At 44.2% G+C, this 21,334-nt stretch overlaps 1 protein-coding gene across 1 annotated transcript; it reads left to right on the top strand.

Annotated features, from left to right (window-relative positions):
* Nucleotides 1–1,893: 1,893 nt before the first annotated feature.
* COQ7 (coenzyme Q7, hydroxylase) lies at nucleotides 1,894–8,934 on the top strand. Its single transcript, XM_031433142.2, has 6 exons — nucleotides 1,894–2,028; nucleotides 5,197–5,375; nucleotides 6,584–6,698; nucleotides 7,441–7,580; nucleotides 8,225–8,293; nucleotides 8,724–8,934. Exons 1-6 carry the CDS (start codon nucleotides 1,956–1,958, stop codon nucleotides 8,799–8,801), a joined length of 654 nt encoding a protein of 217 aa, XP_031289002.2. The 5' UTR covers nucleotides 1,894–1,955; the 3' UTR covers nucleotides 8,802–8,934.
* The last annotated feature ends 12,400 nt before the right edge of the window (nucleotides 8,935–21,334 follow it).

The following is a 21,334-nucleotide window of genomic DNA, read 5'->3' as shown; positions in this document are numbered from 1 at the left end:
GCACTGCAAGGTCTGATCCCTAGGAAGACAGAACTTCTAAATGTTATCTTCTTTATATAGGGTAGGGTTTTATTAGTAAATTCCTTTTGGTGTATTTTCTTTCCAATGCATGGGATATGCTTGGGACATGAAATGGCTTTGCTCCTTGCTTAATTGTGTAATTTTGTACAAGTGACTTCACCTTGCTGCGATTAAGTTCCCTTATCTTTAAAATGGGAAATAATACATTCACTTATATCTTTGAGGATTGAATTAGGAATAGTAAGCCTTTTCTTTATGAAATTTTGTTTTCTCACTACAAAAATACTTGCTTATTATAGAAAATACAGAGAACATTGAAAACTATAGAGAAAAAAAGTAAAAGTCAAGTATAAGAAACATTTATGGACATCCACTGTTAATCTTAGCAAAATTCTTTTTAAGGTAGAAAGTACAGACTGAGGGAAAGAAGATGAAGAGAAAGAAAAAAAGATTGACATTCTCGTTTCTTTTTCATAAGTGTTTTCTCACTTTATCCAAAATTCTTTATAAGCATTTCAATGGTCTACGTAATATAACATCACACAAATCTTAATTTTTTTAACATCCCCTTGCTGCTTAACATTTTGTTTCCAGATGTTCCTGATAGTAACTGGGACATCCATAAATCTTTGTCAACATTTTTTTCTTCTTAGAGACCTAGATGTGGGATTACAGCCAAGGTTTAGAACATTTTAGGGCTTTTGAGAGCCAGATTTACACTCAAGAGCTTTACATGAGAATGTTACATCACCCTCACTTTCACTAAGTATTTGGGTTTAAAAAGTTACATAACAGTTGATCATAATTTTAAATTATTGTATGTTAATGTAATTTGAAAACAATTAGCAACTTCATTTATTTTACAGTAGTAGTGTATCTTAAATGTTTTATAGCAACTTGGATAAAAGATACACAGAATCCAAGGGTGTAAGGTAGAAAAATGAAGGCCCCTTTCTCACAACTCCAACCCTCTGAAGTTACCATTATTAAACGTTTTGTTATATATCCTTTCAGATACGCACCTTTAACTTTTTGCCCTCAGAAACATACATCACACATTGGAAAAATTACTTCTGTTCCATAGGTTCCCGAAAGTAGGATTTCTGTATCAGTGGATATGCATTCTTTTAAAGGTAAACAAAATTTTCTTTCTTGAGACTTTTATTTTTGTAGAGCAGTTTAAGGTTCACAGCAAAACTGAGGAAAGTACAGAGATTTCCTATGTACTCCCTGCCCCGACACATGCACAGCGTCCCCTATTAACATCCCCCACCAGAGTGGCACATTTGTTACAACTGATGAATCTACACTGACAGATTGGATATAGACTTTAAATTAAAAGTATGAAATATGTTGCTAAACCTCCCCACCCCACCTCTCAAGAAACCAATTTGCACCAATATACACTCACACCAACAGTAAAGTGGAAATAATAATCAATGTTCTCTGTAGAAAACCTAAAAATAGAGAAAAGGAATAGGAAGAAATTTAAAGTCGTCTGTCAACCCCAATACCTAAAGATACCACTACTGACCATATGAATTTAATTTCAGAATGTAATTACTGTTTTAAAGTGGCTGTAGGCTACAAGTAGAGGAAAATCTCCCCTGCTGGTAAAGCAAAAATACGATGACTATGCCAACAAATAATTTAAGTAATTTTTACCCTTTGGGGATCTTTCACAGAGCAATTTAGCATTCTCATCTCCATGGCAACCTTACCGTCGCGCTCCTGAGTGATTGCTAGTGATCGCATTCAATAGAATCGTTTCACCTGATGTTTCCAACCAATCGAATGGAAACGCAGTCTAGGGGCGTGTCCACTGATGCAAGGGCGGACCGAATCCGTCTTACGTAGGCTGTGCGTCATCAGTCCGCGCCAAGGGCACGTTTGGCCCCCTCCGTTCAGGGAACGGTTGCCCTGTAGTCGCGGCGATGAGCTACGCCGGGGCGACGGCGGCTCGCTCCCTGCGGCGGCTGCGCGTGGGTGGCCCGCGGCCCCTCTCAGGTAAAGGGGGCGCGCGACTGCGGGCCCGCGCTGGGCGGGCGAGTCGGGGACTTCTCGCCTGAGGCTTGGGTCGGAGATGTCACGGGAGAGACGTTTACTACGTCACTGGGTTGCGACGGAGCAGGACTGCGCAACTGGAAACGCGGGTGCTGGCGGCGGGGCGGGGCGGGGTGGGAGGGGCGTGATTTTTGGCAGGGAGGCTCTGGGGTGCAGCTTCCCCGTTGGCGCGTTGGGGAATCACAATTGCACACCTGTGCCGTGACGTCGCTGCAGGTGTGGTCGGCGTTCCGGGTCGAGGACAGCTGGCGACCTTGAAAGTTCCGTGTCCTAGGAGTGTCCCTGTAACCTCTCAGGGCCTTGTCCCGCAAAGTGTAGTCCTAAGACGGGCTGCGTCGGCCTCCCCCTACCCCTTGGAACCTGTTAGAAATGCAGGTTCTCAGGTCCCTTCCCTGACCTACTGGGTCACTGAATCAGTATTTTAACAACCCTTTCGAATGATTCAAATGTTTCGTATGCGTTAGCAAGTTTGAGACGCACCAGGGTAGTGGAAGGAGCATCCAATTTGGAGTGGGGAGACTTGGGCTTTGATCTTGGCTCCTCCTTTCCTCGTTTCATTTGAGCTGCCTCCGAAAATTGTGAAGTCCTTTTCTCAAAGTTAAATCATTCGTGTACCACCTTCAGGATTTTTGCTTTATAGCAATAACATTTGCATTTTTAATTAAACTTTTTTTTCCTTAAACGTGTTCCATTCTTAAAATTAATTTCACAGAAACTAGATTCTTATGGTAAACAGAAAAACCAGCATTGCATATCCCAAATAGAGTGATCATAAAAAATAAATACGCTAAAAACAAAAAGTTATTGTACTAAATACTGCTGCCTACCAAGGCTTGAACCCAAGACCATCTTCCTTTCTGGTAAGAGAGGTAGATTAGCAGGTGTTAGGAAGGTATTTGATATATGTCAGCTATAAACTGAAACAATCTCCTTGATGCAACCAAAAGGATTGGAAGAGAATTTAAAAGAGAATAACTCGTACTAAATAATATGGGTGTTATTTAGCGTGTGTTCATAGCCATGAACTTCCCATATACCACTTGAAATCTCCTAGATACCACCATAGATATGTGTTTCACATTTTGGAAAAACAAATATAAAATGTGAGAGCTTCTAGCACTGGGCCTCAATTTTATGTTATTATTTCTCAATTTTTTATAAGTGTGACAATGCAGGGTAAAATTCAGAGGATTGTTGAACATGAATTTTAATGCTTCTTTGTTGAGCCAATGAGCAAAGCAGATTAAGAATCATTCTTTTTCATCCATAAAGTTACTTTGCTTCCTATATCTCCTTTTATCTTCATAACTCCATAGAAAGATTTTTATTATTGTGTGTTTCCCCTCAAAAAGGGAATAACCTGATTATTCCCAATTTTGTATGTAAGAAATGGCAATTCTGATTTATGTAAGGTCTGTGTTAGAGACAGGACGCGTATTTTCTGACTCTAGCTCTGTGTGCTTTCTGTGGTCCATCCCGCACTTTTTAAAGACACCTTGCAGAGATTGTGGAAAGAGAAATGGCAAATATTATGATACCCAACCCTCCACACACCCCCAAAAAGCATCTTTTAGGTGCCTGAATCTGGAAAAGTAGTGCAGTGCTAGGGAAAAGTCAAGGATGTTTTTAATAGAAATATAATTCTACCCACCAGAAGTCAGCTGAGTGTTTGAACTCATCTTCATCCTGTGCACTCGGCCCCTTGTGATTTCTCAGTAAATCGTGTCTTAAAAGTGGGTATTGGGTTGTCTTTAAAGTTCTTTCCTATTAACATGTTTTTGGGTGGGAGTGAAAAAAATCAAAGAACAAGCAAACAAGATTATTTTGAGAAATAGAGTCATCTCATCATTTCTTATTTTAATTTCTGCGCCTCATCTTCCTGCAAGTAGGCTAGACTGGTGGCAGCACCTCCTTGGACTTGGAGGTAAAAACATGGGACAGGCTACCTTGACTTTGTCAAATGTTTCAAATTGTTCTCCATATAAAAACATGGCCACAGACCACAGCGACCCACTGTCAGATGCCATAGATCTGAGTGGCACCTGACAGAACTTGGACTCCATCCAGTTCTTTAAGTCAAATATGCTCAGTGAGATGAAGCAGATTGTGTGGAAGACCAGCTCAAAGCTGGGTCACCATGCTTCGGACTCCAGGGTCTATGCTCCTTTGTTTAGAGTGAGGCATTTAAAATCCTACCTGCCTGAGAAGTTCAGGTGCAGAACCACCCAAGATTTCATCAGGCCTAGCCCAATACCTTATGTCCAAAGCCCTCAAGTTTTTTAATGAAAAAACTACAGAAGTACCCAAAATGAAACTTCCCACACATTTTCTGGGTGTTGAAGTTAGCCTAAAGGAAAAGATCTATTAAACACATGGTAGTCATACGAAAGAGCATTGAAACACTTCTCAAGGCCTGGAGAATACAGTCAAGGTATTACTGTTTGAAGATTTCTTTAAAAGACAAAGTCTAATCTGTCCTGAAGAATTTACATTTTGAAGGCAAAAAGAGTTCAGTTAAATTAAGTACCATAATGAGAAGAAACCTAAACTCTAAGGCTAAAGTCTCAAAATCAGATGCCCATGGGTATAAGTGTCTTAAGAGAACTTAAATCTATGGTTCTCAGCCTTGGCTGCGGAGAAGATTCATGTGCAGAGATTTTTAAAAACATCAGTGTCCGTCTCCCAGAGAGGACTGGGGAGGAGCATCCATGGATTTGAGAGCTCCCTAGGGGCTCTGTGCAGCCAGGGTTGGGAACAAAAAGGCGACCAGGAGGCGTGGGTGGCCCGGAGAACCATGTCCATCTAGAGCAGCTGCCACACTGACTGCTCGCTGAGGAGACAGGCTCAGTGTTTTCAGAGCGTCATACACTTAAAAGTGAAGCCAGAAGTCCAGGTCTTCAGGTAGAATCTTCTGTGTTGTAAGTGTTGGTAACTAATTCACTTTAAAAGCCAGAACAAAAACACCACAGGGTAAACAGAACGTGCTAACAGGCACAGCCGACCTCTGGAGGGCTTGTTTGTGACCTTTGATCTAAGGTGCGTCTTCTGTCTGTAAAAGGAAACACCTCAGCCCTACCTGACAGTAATGAAGAATAAACACTTCCGTTGCAGCTTATGGAAGAAAAATCAGTGTCAGATTTTGCAGCTCAGGAATGACCTTAGACAACATCAACCGGGCAGCTGTGGACCGAATAATCCGGGTGGACCATGCGGGTGAATATGGAGCGAACCGCATCTATGCAGGGCAGATGGCCGTCCTGGGTCGGACGAGCGTCGGGCCGGTCATTCAGGTGGGCACTTCTTCCCTCTCTGGCTGGCCTGCTGAGCAGGGGGGGATCCAGAGGCTGTAAAGGGATGAATCCCACTGGGTCATGCATTCTCAAGGGAGGTATTGTTGACCCCAAGAGAGTGTAAATTGGTTATGGGAGTGGGTGTGGGAAAAGGAAAATATTATTCTTTTTCTGTATAAAGCACAGACAGACGTCTAGTAGGTATACTGACAGACAGTGTATCTGTATGATTAAAATCTCATGGTGGGGCGGGCAGGACTACGAGTCCTTGGGTTAAGTGAAAGTACCAGCTGCTGAGACATCATGGCCCCGCCCTGAGTGGAGCCCAGCAGAGAGAGTTTATATTTTATACTGAGAGGCAGAGGGATGGGCCTGGGCTTTGTCATCACACAGAGCCAGGGTTGCATTCCAGCCCTCTCCCACCCTCTCCCTGTGTGACTTTGGGGGAGTCAACTGACCTCTCTGGGTCTCCATTGGCATATCTGCAAAATGAGCTGAGAACACCTTCCTCACTGGATCTTGGTGAAGAATAAATGAACTGGTGTATGCAGAGCAGCTAATACCATGCCTGGCCTGCAATAGACACTCAGCACAAGTTAAATTGCCTGCTCTGAGTCCTTGGACAAGTTACTTAACCTCTCTGTGCCTCACTGTCTTCATCTGTATAATGGGGGTAGTAACAGTGTGTCCTTCACAAGGCAGTTGTGCGGATTAGATGAGTCCCCTGTGCAGAGCTCTGTGATGGTGGTTGGCACTTGTGTGTGCTCTGTAAGTGTCAGCTCTCCTTACCATTCTCCCTTTTCTCTTTGATGTAAATGCGTTTCTAGCCGTCTTACATAAAACGTAATATTCTGCCCTCCTAATTTTGAAATGGGCTGAGCATGTCATTTCTCACAGATGTGGACCATTGTCCTTTAATAGGCACTTGTGGGTCCGAGGAACTTTAGCAAGAACCATGGTTCACGGCACCACTTTCTGGAATTGAGATAACAGCGGCTTCTCTTGGTTGGTTGTCACTCTCTTACCCATAGTCTGATGTTCAGGTTTTCTCCTCATTGACTCAAGGGGAGTGAGGGAAATAGCAGTTCTCATCATTGTCTCCATTTCACTTCCTTTACCCCACCTGGACAGGGCCTGCGGCCCCCCTGGTATATAGCAGGCGGCCTCTGTGGCATGCTTACCTGTCTTTATTTTTGTGTTTCTTACAGAAAATGTGGGATCAAGAAAAGGACCACTTGAAAAAGTTCAATGAGTTGATGGTTGCATTCAGGGTGCGGCCGACCGTTCTGATGCCCTTTTGGAACGTGATGGGGTTTGCGCTGGGTACGTGTCTGTCCAGAGAGCGTGTGTGAGCCTAGGCATCTGGGAGGACTGAATCGTTAAATACCCACTTCCACAGCTCTTGCTGTGTCCTCTTGTAGCCTTTTTATTTACTTAATACTTTTCTAAAGTTAAATTGACTGACTTTTTTTTGGCTTAAATTTACTTAAGAGAGAACCTTAAAATCAGTATTTTTATAAATAGAAGGCACAGTGGAAATAAACCCCACAGAGAGGAAAAAAGCTAGAGTAATTCATTTGTAGCCAGACGATGTTCCCTGATGAAGGTTCTAAACCTGGGATCTGCTCACTCCTAAAAAACAGGAGTAAATGGTATAAAATCATGAAGGCCCCTCCCCCCCAGGGAAGACCCTTCTGCCGTAATGAGAAGGTTGCCTTGAGCGTTGGAAAGGGAGGCGCATTCTTACTATGTGATTTGTGCATTTAACACTGTGACCTGGCACCACCTCAGACCCGGGTTTTCAAGGGTGGTGAGTTGCTCCTGAGGACACTTGGCAACATCTAAAGACATTTTTAGATGTTGTCCCAACGGGGGGTGCCACTGGCACCTGTGCGGGCAGAGACCGGGGCACTGCTAAGCATCCCCTGACGTTCAGGACATTCCCACTCAACAAGGAATTATCCAGCCCCAGGGTCCATGGTGCCGAGGCGACAAGCCCTGACATGACCTCATCTCCCCAGTGGGGTCCGTCCCGTCCTTCACCGCCCGAATCTGACAATTCCAGGTGCAGGAACCGCCCTGCTGGGGAAGGCGGGCGCGATGGCCTGCACCGTGGCCGTGGAGGAGTCCATTGCACATCACTACAACAACCAGATCAGGACGCTGATGGAGGAGGAGCCTGAAAAATACCAGGAGCTTCTTCAGGTATTGGACAGTGCTCTGGAAGGGGCTGGTACAGGGGAAAGGGCAGGTACGCAGTTTGGAAGGAGGAACAAAACAGAATGCTACAGAATAATCTTAGAAATCTAGGGCAGCGCCTCATTTTAAAGACAAGCGAACTGAGGCAGCTAAAGCCGTGTGTCCTTCACGTGCTTGGGACTAGAATCTGTGTTTCCTCAGTTCGGACCTGTGTTCTCCTCACTTCTGGGTCATGGATAGATTCTGAGCACAAGCACAAACCCTTCAGATTAAACAAATGAACTTATAGATGTCCGCAGAAATGTTCTACAGCAAATAAGGGAACTGTTTGGTTTTTTAAGCCTAAGTCAGAGGTTGGTAAACTCTGGCCACTGGCCAACCACCTGTTTCTGTAAATAAAGTTTTGTTGGAACAGAGTTGTGCCCATTTATGTGACCCCTCTGCTCTCCCCTCTACAGTGGCAGAGTTGAGTCATTGTGACAGGGATCTTGCAGCCCAAAGAGCTTGAAGTACTGACTCTCTGGCCCTTTATAGGAAAGGTTTGCCTCCCTGTGTCTTAAATGAAAATATGAGGCTTTAGCCTCCAAAATAAATCAGAACAGCAGCGAGTTGGAAGGCTGACTTGCTTCGATTTCTTTTCATTTAACCAGGTGATACGGAAGTTTCGGGACGAAGAGCTTGAGCACCATGACATAGGCCTGGAACACGATGCAGAACTGGTGGGGATCCCCCTCTCCTGTTTGCTTGCAGTGGCACCTTATTTGGAAGGTTGAGGGGCAAGAAGGTTTCTGCTCTTAGAAAAGTAGATTTCAGTGTGACCGCCAAGGAAAGCACCAGCACGCTGCTCAGCAGAGAGCAAGCGTTCAGCTTGCCCCGGCCTGGGGGTCTCACTTCCCACCTCTCCCCAGCACTTGCTGCCCCCTTTCCTGTAAGAAACCAGAAACCAGGTGGTTCAAATGTTCTGGCAGTAGCAGAGGTGTCCCAATCTTTTGAATAGTTTGGCTTTTTTTCTAAATTAAAATAAATTGTTTCTTAGATCTCATTACTTACCCAGAGAAGTCCCAGCCCTGCCCGGCCAGGCCTGTGTCTTACAACAGAAGGTGAGCACAGACCGTGTTTCTTTTGTTTGCTAATTGTTGTTTTTAACAGGCTCCAGCATACGCCGTTCTGAAGACCGTCATCCAGGCCGGCTGCCGCGTGGCGATATATTTATCAGAAAGATTTTAAAGTATGTCCCCTTTTCCCTGTGTATAAAAGATGATAGTAACTTAACAAGTGACATTGGCAGAAAAAGAAATGTACAATGATTTTTCTGTGAATTTTGTTAATAAACCGCAAGAGGTTTTTTTCATTAATAAAACCCTCCAGTGTGGACTTTTCTCTGGAGCCTTATGGCCGTAAGGCTGACCGTTCACCAGGTGGGTTCAGATTACAGCAAGTGAAGCTGGTCCTTGTTTGGTCTGTAGTTAATTTTTTCCTAAAACATCTAGAATGAATCATTAAGAAAGTAACAGGAATCTTCAAGAGAAGAAAAAATTGAGTTTACTGGCAACGCAAAGTAACTTAAAAGCACGATGATGTTTCAGAGTGACAGAGCAAGCCTGTCGAGCCCACCAGGTGAGCGGAACACTGACGTCTCTTGTGAGTTGTGAGTTGAAGGCAGGTTATTTCCATCAGAGAATACGCTAAGTCGTGGATTATCTGTGACATTGAATTATAATCATTTCCTTTAGGTCTGCTCCCAAAAGAATGGACCAAAATGGACTATAATTTTCATACTGATTCATAATTTTCATGCTGAATCTTTTATGATTTGAAAATTTTTAAATAATTTATGAAAACACCTAGATAAGTGGTCTTCCACTCTGGCCGCATGTTAGAATGTCCTGTGGAGCTTTTTAGGATGTTTTTCGGATTGTAGATCAAAAATTCTGACTTAATTAGAGTGGAGCCCAGAATCAGTGGTTTCAAAAGCTCCCAGGTGGTTCTAGGGTGAGTCAGGGCTGGGAGCTCTGCACTAGATTGTAAGCGTCTTGTGTGAAGACATCATTGGGTCTTTGCCCCACACCCAGCGCCCTGTGTTTCATCAGCACCTCATGATGGGGTGACTCATTTCAAAGGGTCCAGTTGTAAAGGACAGTGACACTGTGATAGTTTGACTTAGTCCTCTACCACCACTCTTTTCTCCTAAACCAAGAGTGAATTTAATCTTACATGATCAAGTGAATCAGCCTTCTGATAATAAATGCAATAAATTAAACGTGGAAGAGAAGGGTCGAGGACAACTTGAGATTCCAAACTCTTGTGCTCGGTTACAAACATGTCCGCAGTGTAGTTAGTGTAGTTGGTTAACAGCTGAAAAGCCACATTTCTACAGTTATTGCCTACATCTCCATTATATAAATTATATAAATGTATATATTATATAAATGTGCATTTATGGCTTTGTAAAGACTAGGAGTTTATTGAGAGCTAAACATCTTTTCTAGTTCCTAGTACATAGTAGGTGCCCATTTAAAGGGAGGAGAGGAGAGGAGAAGAAAAAGGGGAAGGAAGGAGGGTCAAGGTGTGCTTAAGTAGCTCCCAAACTGCTAGGAAAACTGTCTCCGTGGCTGTTCTTCTCCTCTGGGTCTCAAGGCCAGACGCTCCCAGGGTGCAGTCCCTGGCCCTGTTCTGTCCATCACCTTTTTTTGATATCTTATCCCACCTTTTGGCTGACTCCTTCACATCTGTGTCTCCAGCCCAGATTTCTCATTTTCCAGTATCCATCTATCTACAGCATCCTTCCACATGGAAGTCAAGAGAATCCCCAGCTCCACATGCCCTAAGCTGAGCTCCCCGCCTCCCCTCCCCCAGCCCCACTTCCGCAGTGGCCTCCCCATCACAGGTAATGGCAACTCCATCCTCCTGGTGCTCAGGCCAGCATCTCTGCTGTCACCTTTGACACCCGCCTCTATTACACTCTAATCAAGCAGGACACCCTGAGGGCTCTACCAAATCCTTTTTCACTGTCTCAACTGCTGCCACTCAGGGCTCCGCACCCCCACCCTCATCTTTCCTCTGGATTATTTCAGAAGCCTCCTAACTCTTCTTCCTGCCTTACCCTTGTCCTCCCACAGCCCACTCCCAACCTGGCAGCCAGAGTGATCCTTTGAACCGTAAGCCAGACCATGACACTGCTCAGCTCAGAACCCTCAGTGGCTTTTCCCAGTTCCCTCAGAATAAAAGTCAAGGTCCCTAAAATGGTTTACAAGACCCGATGATCTGGCCCTCTGTGACTGCTTCCCTTCCTCCCTCTGCCACATCGGCCTCCTTACCATCAAATGTCAGGCACGCTCCTGCCTTGCGGTCTTTGCAGTGGCTGTTCCCTCTGCCTGGAACCCTTTTCCCGACATATCCACATGCTCAAATCCCTCACCAACTCTTAAGGTTTTGCTCAAGTGTCACCTTTTAAGGACACCCACCCTTACTACCTTTTTCAAAATTGCAAACCCCACCCCAGCACATGCCTCACTCCCTTTGCTCTGCTCTGTACTTTTTTCCCCATAGCACTTACTACCCTCTGGCACATTATATAATGTACTTACTTGTTCTGTTTCTTGTCTGTTTCCCCCTGCAAGAAGGTCAGCTCTGTAAGGAGGGAATCTTTGTTTTAATCACTGACCTATAACAGGTGCTCAGTAAATAGTTGTCGATGGGATTCAATGCAGAAATCGCTCTCCCTTCTTAGAAGTCATTTTCACATAACTAGTAATTCAGAACTATGCCTGTGTGCGTCTCAGCAAAATACAGTGAAGATTTATCGAAAAGATGCTACCAGGTCAAGCGGGGCCACTGGGCCCCTGCTGTAAAACTCAAAATCTTCTAGCTGGGAAATAAAAAAAGAAAGAAAAGATGCTACCAGGAAGCCAAAGGAAGGCCATTCTTTATGTTTCTTGCTGATGATTAAAACAAATACAGGCTGGATTTTTGCATGTGGATCCAGCATGCAAAAGAAGAAATTTAGACCCGTACTTCACAGCATATACAAAAATTAAAACAGACCAAAAATCTAAATGTTAAATCTCTAAAGCTCTTTAAAGAAAAATTTTCTTTTTGTTTTTTATTGACGTGTAGTTGATTTACAATGTTAGTTTCAGGTGTACAACAAAGTGATTCAGTTAGTCATATAGATACATATATGTATTTTTTATGTTATTACAGAAGATGAATATGGTTCCCAGTGCTGTACAGTAGGCCTTTGCTATTTATCTGTTTTATATATACTAGTGTGTATCTATCTGTTAATTCCAAACTCCTAATTTATCCCTCCCCCACTTTCCCCTTTGGTAGCCATAGTTTTATATGTGTGTGAGTCTATTTTTGGTTTGTAAGTAAGGTTTGTATCATTTTTTTTAGATTCTACATATAAATGATACCATATGACATTCATCTTTTTCTGCCTGACTTACTTCACTTAATATGATAATCTCTAGGTCCATCCTTGTTGCTGCAAATGGCATCGTTGCGTTCTTTTTTATGGCTGAGTAATATTCGTGTGTGTGTGTGTGTGTGTGTGTACACCACATCTTCTATATCCAGTCATCTGTGGATGGACATTTGGATTGTTTCTATGTCTTAGCTGTTGTAAATAGTGCTGCTGTGAATATTGGGGTGCATGTATCTTTTTGAATTATAGGTTCCTCTGGGTATATGCCTAGGAGTGGGATTGCCGGATCATATGGTAAGTCTGTTTTTAGTTTTTTAGAGAACCTCCACACCGTCCTCCATAGTGTCTGCACCAGTTTACATTCCCACTAACAGTGTAAGAGGGTTCCCTTTTCTCCACACCCTCTCCAGCATTTATTATTTGTAGGCCTTTTAATGATGGCCATTCTGACTGTTGTGAGGTGATACCTCATTGTACTTTTGACTCTAAAGCTCTTAGAAGAAAACGTAAGGGTAAATCTGTGTGACCTTGGATTAGGCAACAGGTTCTTAGATATGACACCAATAGTACAAGCAGTGAAAAAAAAAATAGATAAGTTGAACTTCATCAAAATAAAGACTTTTGTTCTTCAGAGAAGACTATCCTGAAAGTGAGAGAACACGACCAACAGAACGGGAGAAAATATTTGCAAATCATGTATCTGAGAAGGGATTTGTATCCAGAATATATAAAGAGCTTGTACAACTCAACATTAAGACAAATGGCCTAATCTAAAAATAGGCAAAGGATTTGAATGGACGTGTCTCCAAAGAAGATAGAACAGATGGCCAATAAGCATTTGAAAAATGCTCAACATCATTAGTCACTACAGGAAACCACAACGAGACTCCACTCCACACCCACGAGGACGGCTATAATCAGAAAGACGGAAGGTAACAAGTGTTGGTGAAGGGGTGGAGAAGTCAGAACCCTCACACTGCTGGTGGGAATCCAAAACAGTGCAGCCCCTTTGGAAAACAGTCTGGCATTTCCTCAGTTAAATGAAGAATTGCAATGATACAGTAAGTCCTCTCCTAGTATAAACTAAGAAGAAATGAAAACATATGTTCAAACCAGTAACTGTACATGAATATTCATAGCAACATTATTTGTAATAGCCAGAAGGTGGCAGCAACCCAAATGTCCACCAGCTGATGAATGAAAATGGGTAAACAAAATGTGGTCCCTTCTGTACAATGGAGTATTATTCATCCATAAAAAGGAATGAAGTACTGACTAATCCATGCCGTAACATTGAGGAAACTTGAAAACATGATGTTTGGTTATAAACTGTCCATATGGGAAGATGAGCTAGGTCTGGAAATGGATGGCAGGGTTGGTCGCACAACAGTGTGAGTGTGCTCAGTGCTGCTGAACTCTACACGTGAAAATGGTTAAGATGGTAAATGTTATGTATATTTTGCCACAATAATAACTTTTTAAAACACGCTTAATGAAGGGAGCCATACACAAAAGGCCACACACCGTATGACTCCGTTTGCATGAAATGTGCAGAACAGGCAAGTCCACAGAGGCAGAAAGCCGGCCAGTGGTTGCCTAGGGCTGCAGGAGGTCGGGCGATGGGGTGTAACTGCTAATGGATATGGGGTTTCTTTTAGGGGTGATGAATATTCTAGAACTAGATGGTGGTGATGGTTGTGTAACCTGTGAATATATGAAAATCCACTGAATCGTAGACTTTACAACGGTGAGTTTTATAACATGGATCGTAGTAATAAAAAATATAGGATATATAGTTTTATGTGTATTCGAAAGCAAGTTTCAGTCCAGGCTGTTGAATGGGGAAATGATTTCTTTAACCTACCACCCTGCAAACCAGCAGAGCGTGTGGGAGCCTTGATCTTCTGAGATGCTGGTGCTGGCTCTCGCCCTCCTGTATCAAAGCTGATGCTGTATTGCAGTTGGGAATCTTAGTCCTGTGAAGGCCCTTTGTGCAATGCTTATTAAAAGCCCAGATTTGCTCCTGTTTGTTTAGCATCCCATTCAGAATTGATGGCTGATGTTTTATGCTTCTGAGAGCTTCTAGAACAAGGCCAGAGAGGTTTTCTGAATCCCCCTTTGATTGTTCTTAATTCCATTACAGCTTGTCCTCGTGTACTAACAAGGTAATCTTGCCTTTCTCTTGCTTTACAGCTCTGACCTTTCAGGGGAAATGTGATTTTAAAATTGGACACCATCCAAAGATGATGCCAGGATGACAAAGGATATTATCCTTGCAAGCAGCATAGTCCCAAAGATGTGATCTGAGCCATCGTTCTTTGCATGTGTTTGATCCCCTTTCTACTCAAAAATGTGGTCCACAGACCAACAGCAGTGGGGTCCCCTGGGAGCACATTAGAAATGCAGAATTTGGGGCTCCTCCCAGAACCTACCAAATCAGAACCTGCATTTGAACAAGATGTGGTAGTTTTAAAGTATGTCCGCAAATTCCTTGGTATTTCTCTGATTGGTGGAGCCTAATTCCCCTTGCTTTGGGTGTGAGCTGTCTCTAGTGACTTCTGTAACAAACAGAATGTGGTGGAAATGATGGCGTGAGACTTCAAGGCTGCTAGGTCATAAAAGACCTTCCAGGCCCCACCCTTCTCTGTAGGGTCAATAGCTATAGGGGAAGCTAGCTGCCGTGGTGTGGGGACACGCAAGCAGTTACTCGTTACATGGCCAAGAACCAATGCCCCCTTTCAGGAGTCATGTTTGTGTGACATCTTGGAAGTGAATCCTTCAGCCCCGGTCAAGCCTTCAGGTGACATGACTGCAGCCAACTTCCCGACTGCAACCTCACGAGACACCCCGAGCCAGAACCGCCCAGCTAAGTCACTCCTGAGTTCCTGACTCTCAGCAGCTATGTTAGATGATAGATGTTGTTTTTCAGCTGCTGGGTTTGGTGGTCATTTGTTGTACCGCAATAAATAACCAATATGCAATACTTCCAGGTGATTTGCAAGCACATTATAGTTTGAGAAGCACTGAACTAGACCATGAACTCCAGGAAGGCTGAGACCACTTGGTCATGTCCTTATCTTCAGAGCTTAGCACGGTGCCTGGCACTTAGTGAATTTTTGTTGGACTAAATACAAGGTTAAATTGCCCTGTTTTTAAAAAATTAAAACTCTTTGTAATAAATAATGCATGTATGCACACGGTGAAATACTTTAACAGTGCTAAAAAGGGCGTTCACAGTGACAGGCAGCTCGCCCTGTAGACTGCTGGTTGGTTACCAGGAAACTGACCACTTGCCTTACTTCATGATACGGTCTGCCACAGAAGACAGTACATTTCTTTTTTCCCCTCACTTCCAAAAGTAACCCTTACCTCAAAATTGAACAATATAAACTGCATATAAGTTTTAAAAGAAAAAAGGCACCCCTTCCAAACTTATCCCCTGGAAGTAATTGCTATTAATAATAGTTCATTGTGTACCTTCCAGGCTATTTTGAAAAATCTTTAACCCATACGTGTACACCTTTGGATTTTTATTGTTCCCCAGTGGAATAATATCGTGCATCTTGACCTGAGTGTGCATTTGGAGACCGATATTGGCCATCTTTCAAAGTCAGTACTTAGAGAGCCACCCACCCCTCTAGTTGGCGGCAGGCAGTCCTCCTCCACGTCATAGCGGAGCCGCGCCGCGCCGCGCTGCGCTTACTGCCTGCGCGCGAGCACTGTTCTTAACAGCCTCACCCGCTGCTTCTCCGACCCCCACCCCACGGACGCCCTTTACAGAGGACGAATCGCTGGAGAGGCTTGAACTTAACCACTAATGGTGGGCATTTGGGTTATTAACACAGAATTTGGGGACCTCTGATGCCTCAGGGACCACCTTTGCACTGTCTCTATGGAATTTCAGGAGGAGGGGCCCTTTGGGGTCCTTAACCTTTCCGGAGATTCTTCGACAGTATGATAAAAACTCTGGCCCCTCACCCCTGGGCCTCCTTAATGCCTTTTGATCCGGGCAATTTGAGGAGAAAACGTGACCTTTCCCAACCGAGAGGAACAAAAAAACCCTTTCCTCCTAATCGCTCTTCCTGGCTCTGCGGGAGCACAATGCACTTTCCTACTGAATATGTTTTCAAAGGTTTAAAAGACTCCCCATTGCCTTCGGGGACGTGCTTCCTCCCACTCCTGCTGCCGAAATGGCAGTCCTTGTAGGGCCGTGACTGAATCCCACGGGGCCTTTGATTCCTGGACCGTGTAGGAAGCTCTGCTCCGGGCGCTGCAAGGGCGAGGAAGGTCTGGGCGCCCCGGCGCCCGCGGCCACCAGAGGGCGTCATAGTCCCGAAGTTCTGAGGCCGCGGGCGGCCAACACCCGGCCAGTCACAGCCGGACGTCACGGGGACACGCCTGGCGAGCAAGGCCAGGAAATTGCTACGGTTTGTGACAGTCCGTCCTCCTGATCTCCAGTGTCGGCCAGGAGTGGAATGTCACGTTCACGCACTGCGAGATGCGGCGGGCTCCCCTGGCTGTTCCAGGCTGCGCTGGCCCGCTGACTTGAGCGTCCTTAGCCGGGAGGATGCAATTTCTTTTTCAGAAAAGGGTGAAAGGAAAACACAGGGGAGGCCGATTAGTCTCTGTCTCACGAAGAAACCAGCTACAAGCATCAGGCAGTCTCCAAGGGGCCGCACTGAATGTTTATTGGTTAGTTCTTGCGGCCCTCTGGACACACGCCTTCCTCCTGTCGCGAGCTGGGCTTTGCCTGGTGAAGGCTGTTTGCCCTTCCAGACCTCCTCTTAGGTGAAGTCATCCCGCACCGTCTCTCCCATCCTTCATCCCTCAGCTTCTTGTACTGGTGTTGCCTCTTATCATTACCTGCTCTCCTGCTGTCTCTCCAACGTGGCTTCATGTCAAAGTCAAGGCCTGTCCCCACCCCCTGGGGTTTAGGAGGCCCTCAACCAATGCCTGATAAACCAATGAAAGCTAAAAAAATCACATGGACTCATCGGATGGAACAAAAGTAAGTACAAGTAATAACAAACGATCTTCCTGATCTCAATATGAACACGCCTAGAAACTTCTGGATGAAAGTGTGAAGTGGGGAAGGAGGGTCAACCTTGTGAGTGCCCTTCAGTCCTCTTGTCCATCTGCCCCAAAGCCCGGAACACATTTCACCTGTGCCCACATCTCAGCTCTTCTCCCTCCAAATGCTTTTTATTGACTGGGGTTTTTTTTTTTTTTAATATATTTTTATTGAAGTACAGTCAGTTTACAATGTTATGTCAATTTCTGGTGCACAGCACAACACTTCAGTCACTTAAGAACATACATACATTCATTCTCATATTGTTTTGCTTTTTGAGAATTTCTTTTCATGATACTTTCTTCCTTTGTTTTTGCTTTTGTTTTTGTTTTTGTTTTTTAACCTTGGTATTTCCATGGTTATACAGAATCTCCTACTTCTTAGTCCTGGAGTTCTTCACTGGGCATGCACATTGGAATAAACTCTTTTGAGATTTCAAAAAAAAAAAAATCTACAGATGCTTTTGCTCCACCCAGTCCTACTGAAGCCAAAGGTTCAGAGTGGGGCCGTAAAATAGGAATATATTTTTAAAAGTCACTCACACAGGGGCCCTGATGCAGCCCTAGTTAAGAATCAATGGTTTAATTTCACGGGGGCTTTATTTTAAGTCTGCCTCCAAATAGATGCTCCCCCCCGGCTTTACAGCCTACTTTTCTGGGCTGGTTCCGGATTTCTGCTCTGTCCCACTTCTCCTGCACTGCCTCCTGCTAAGAGGTGACTCGCTGTTCCAGTTTTCTCCAGCCTATTAGGGACTGTGACAGCTGAAACACGGTCCAGACCAGGTTCCTTCATCAGGTGAGAACAATGGTGAACAGCAATGCTCCTCGTTCTGCTGGGCGAGCAGCCTTTGTGTGGCGTTTTCCATGCCTAACCTCCAACTGGCTTCATTGCAATGATACAAAATTGCATGGAAATGCCACCTGTTGCCCTTTCTTACTGATACTCTGTGTATGTGTATGTGTTTAAATGGGACAACATGGGCATTAAAAAGAATAATTATCTCAGTTATTTGGATGTTTCAAGGGATTGTATTATCCTAAGTGCTGTGGAGTAAAATAATTCTAGAACATGAAGTCACACTCCTCCTTTATATCACTTAGAAGAGACACAGAACATATCACCTGTTCTCCAATAGGAAAGTTCTGCTGTTACTTTAATAGTTCTGCTAAATGGAAAATCCAGAGGGTGTTTTCTTCAGGTATGGTTCGATCCAGGAGCTCAAACCAGATATTTGGTGTTTCTCTCTCCTCTCTCTGTTTTCCACAGTGTCGATATCAGGTTCCCAGTGGTCCCCAGGGCCTGTCTTAAGTATGGTCTTGGAATTACTGAAGCCTTCTATACATCATCTCTAGCACTCTTCTACCCAGAAGAAGGGTGAGAGCCTCCTCCCTTCGCTTCTGCAGAACAGAGAGAAAACTTGAATTTCCCAGAATTAAAAACACATCCCTTCCCCACCTCTAGCCTCATTTTCTTCCAATCAGGTCACATTCCTGGCCCTCACCCAATCACTATGGCCCTGGGGGATTGCAGTTAATCTCATTGGCCACGTGCAGTCACGCAGTTGATCCTGAAGCAGATGGAGTGGGACCAACTCCACCCATGCCACCTGGATCAAGACTGGGGTAAGGGAGGTTCCCCTCAAGGAAGCCAGAGTCCCTTCACCAGAAGGGAGAACAGATGTTGGGCAGGTAAAAAGGACTGATGTCCCATGAGCTCAGGAAGTAGTGATAGAGACAAAACTTGAGTGGATGCACGTGGGGCTGTGGGTTCTGGATGAACTGGAGCAGGGATGACTGAGACCAGGGGGAACATTACTTTTTTTTTTAAATGTCTTTATCATGGTATGATTCCTGTACAGTAAACTACACATATTTCAGGTGTACAATTTGGTGAATTTTGATAGATGTATACACCCATGAAATCATCATCACAATCAAGATAGCTAACATTTCCATCATTCCCCAAGAGGTGTAGATTTCAAATTCCAGGTGAAGAAGTTACTATAGCCTCCCGTTGAGGGTGGATGAGGACCTGGGTTGGGGCTCTGGGGTGACTTGTGGTGTATAGCATACTGGTCTACCACCACCTGGGTCCGAATTCTTGCTCTGCCACTTACTAGGTGTTACCTAACCTCTCTGTGCTTTCATTTCCCCACTTGTGAAATGATTGCCCTAGGGGTGTCACGGGTGAACCAGAAAACAATATGCTAAGTGGAAGAAGCCAGTCACAAAGGACCACGTATTGTGTGATCCACTTACATGAAATGTCCAGAATAGGCACACCTACGGAGACAGAAGGTAGACGAGTGAGTGCCTGGGGCTGGGGGGATGGGGGTGCTGGGATTTCTTTTTTGGAGTAACGAAAATGTTCTAAAATTGACCACGGTGATGGTTGCACAGCGCTGTGAATATACTAAAAGCTATTGGATTATACACCTTAAATCCGTGAATTGCATGGTACGTGAATAAAACTGGAATTTTTTTAAGGTAGTGTGTCGAGTGCTGTGAGTACACCCGCTCTGCCTGGGCCATCCGGCCCCGAGGTCACAGCAATTTCTGCCTGTCCCAGGTCCTTGGAGTGTCATCGTCCCTTAAGCTTAAGTTCCATCTGTCTTGCCCTTGACTTTCTGAATAGTCCCCTTGTGCAGCTCCCTTCAGGGACTCCCTGTTGAGTGTGACTCTCTTTCCCTCCAGGAGCTGACTGCGTAGAAAGCCCTCTGTCCAGAAGAGCAAGACTTGTCGGCTAAGAAAGGACTTGTGAGGGAACCTAAATTTGAAAAGACACATGCACCCCAATGTTCACAGCAGCACTGTTTACAATAGCCAAGACATGGAAACAACCTAAACGTCCATCGGCAGATGAATGGATAAAGAAGGTGTGGTATATGTATGCGTATACACACACACACACATATATACATACAGTGGAATACTATTCAGCCATAAAAAAGAATAAAATAATGCCATTTGCAGCAACATGGATGGACCTGGAGATCATCACTTTAAATGAAGTAAGCCAGAAAAAGAAAGAAAAATACCATATGATATCACTTATATGTGTAATCTTAAAAAAAAAAAGACAAATGAACTTATTCACAAAACAAACACACTCACAGACATAGAAAACAAACTTATGGTTACCAGGGAGGAAGGAGGCTGGCAAGGGATAAATTGGGAGTTCAAGATTTGCAAATACTAACTAATATATACAAAATAGATAAACAACAAGTTCATACTGTATAGCACGGGGAACTATATTTGATGTTTTGTAGTCGCTTACAGTGAAAAAGAACATGAAAACGAATATATGTATGTTCCTATATGACTGAAGCGCTGTGCTGTACACCAGCAACTGACACAACATTGTAAACTGATTATACGTCAATAAAAATGTATATTAAAAAAAAAGAAAGGACTCATGATGGTGGATTTTATGTGTCCACCTGTCTGGCCAAGGGGTGCCCAGACATGTGGTCAAACATTATTCTGGGTGTTTTTGTGAGGGTGTTTTTGGTTGAGATTAATGTTTGAATGGGTGAACTGAGTAAAGCAGGTTGCCCTCCCTCATGTGGGTGGGCCTCATCCCATCAGTCGAAGAACCAAGCAGAACAAAAAGCTTTGGAGTCACTAGCTGTCAGACAGGAACCACACCATCAGCTCTCCGGGGGAGACTGCAGGCCCCAGGACTTGTCAGCCTCCCTCATCACATGAGCCTCTTCCTTTCTCTCTACACATCCCATTGGTTCTGTGTCTCTGGAGAACCCTGACTAACACAGGACCTAAGGAAAGATGCGTCAATGGTCAGTTTCAGGCTGAATGACTAGGAAAACAATCAGAGTGCAGGACAGAGACAAGGAAGTCAAATTAAGGAAGTGACCGGTGTGGGGAGAAGTTTTTTTCATTTACAAACTTATTTAGCATCTGCCCTGTGCCAGAAAAAAGTGCCAGCCTTTGGGGATTAAAAAATCTACCGGTTGCATAAACTAGAGGCCAAATCCATCCTTGCCTCTGTCTTCAGCCTCATCCTCAGCAGGGAAGTAATCTTAAAATCTGTAATCTCACCTCCTCCAATTGCTCTCAAATCCATTTCCTTGGCAGGCGGAGAGGGTTTGCATTAGCCTCACCATCCCCCATCCTCTTAGATCCACAACAGTTAGTAACGATTTCACACAGGGTTCAAGAGGACCACGGAAATATTTAAAGTATTTGAAAAGTGATTGTATGTGAAATTGAGAAATAGAACGAAGCATCGAGACATCGA

Source organism: Camelus dromedarius, chromosome 24 (genome assembly GCF_036321535.1).
Source record: "Camelus dromedarius isolate mCamDro1 chromosome 24, mCamDro1.pat, whole genome shotgun sequence".
NCBI lineage: Eukaryota > Metazoa > Chordata > Mammalia > Artiodactyla > Camelidae > Camelus > Camelus dromedarius.
Note: the sequence above shows the minus strand (reverse complement) of the source record. Positions and strands in the feature narration are given on the sequence as shown.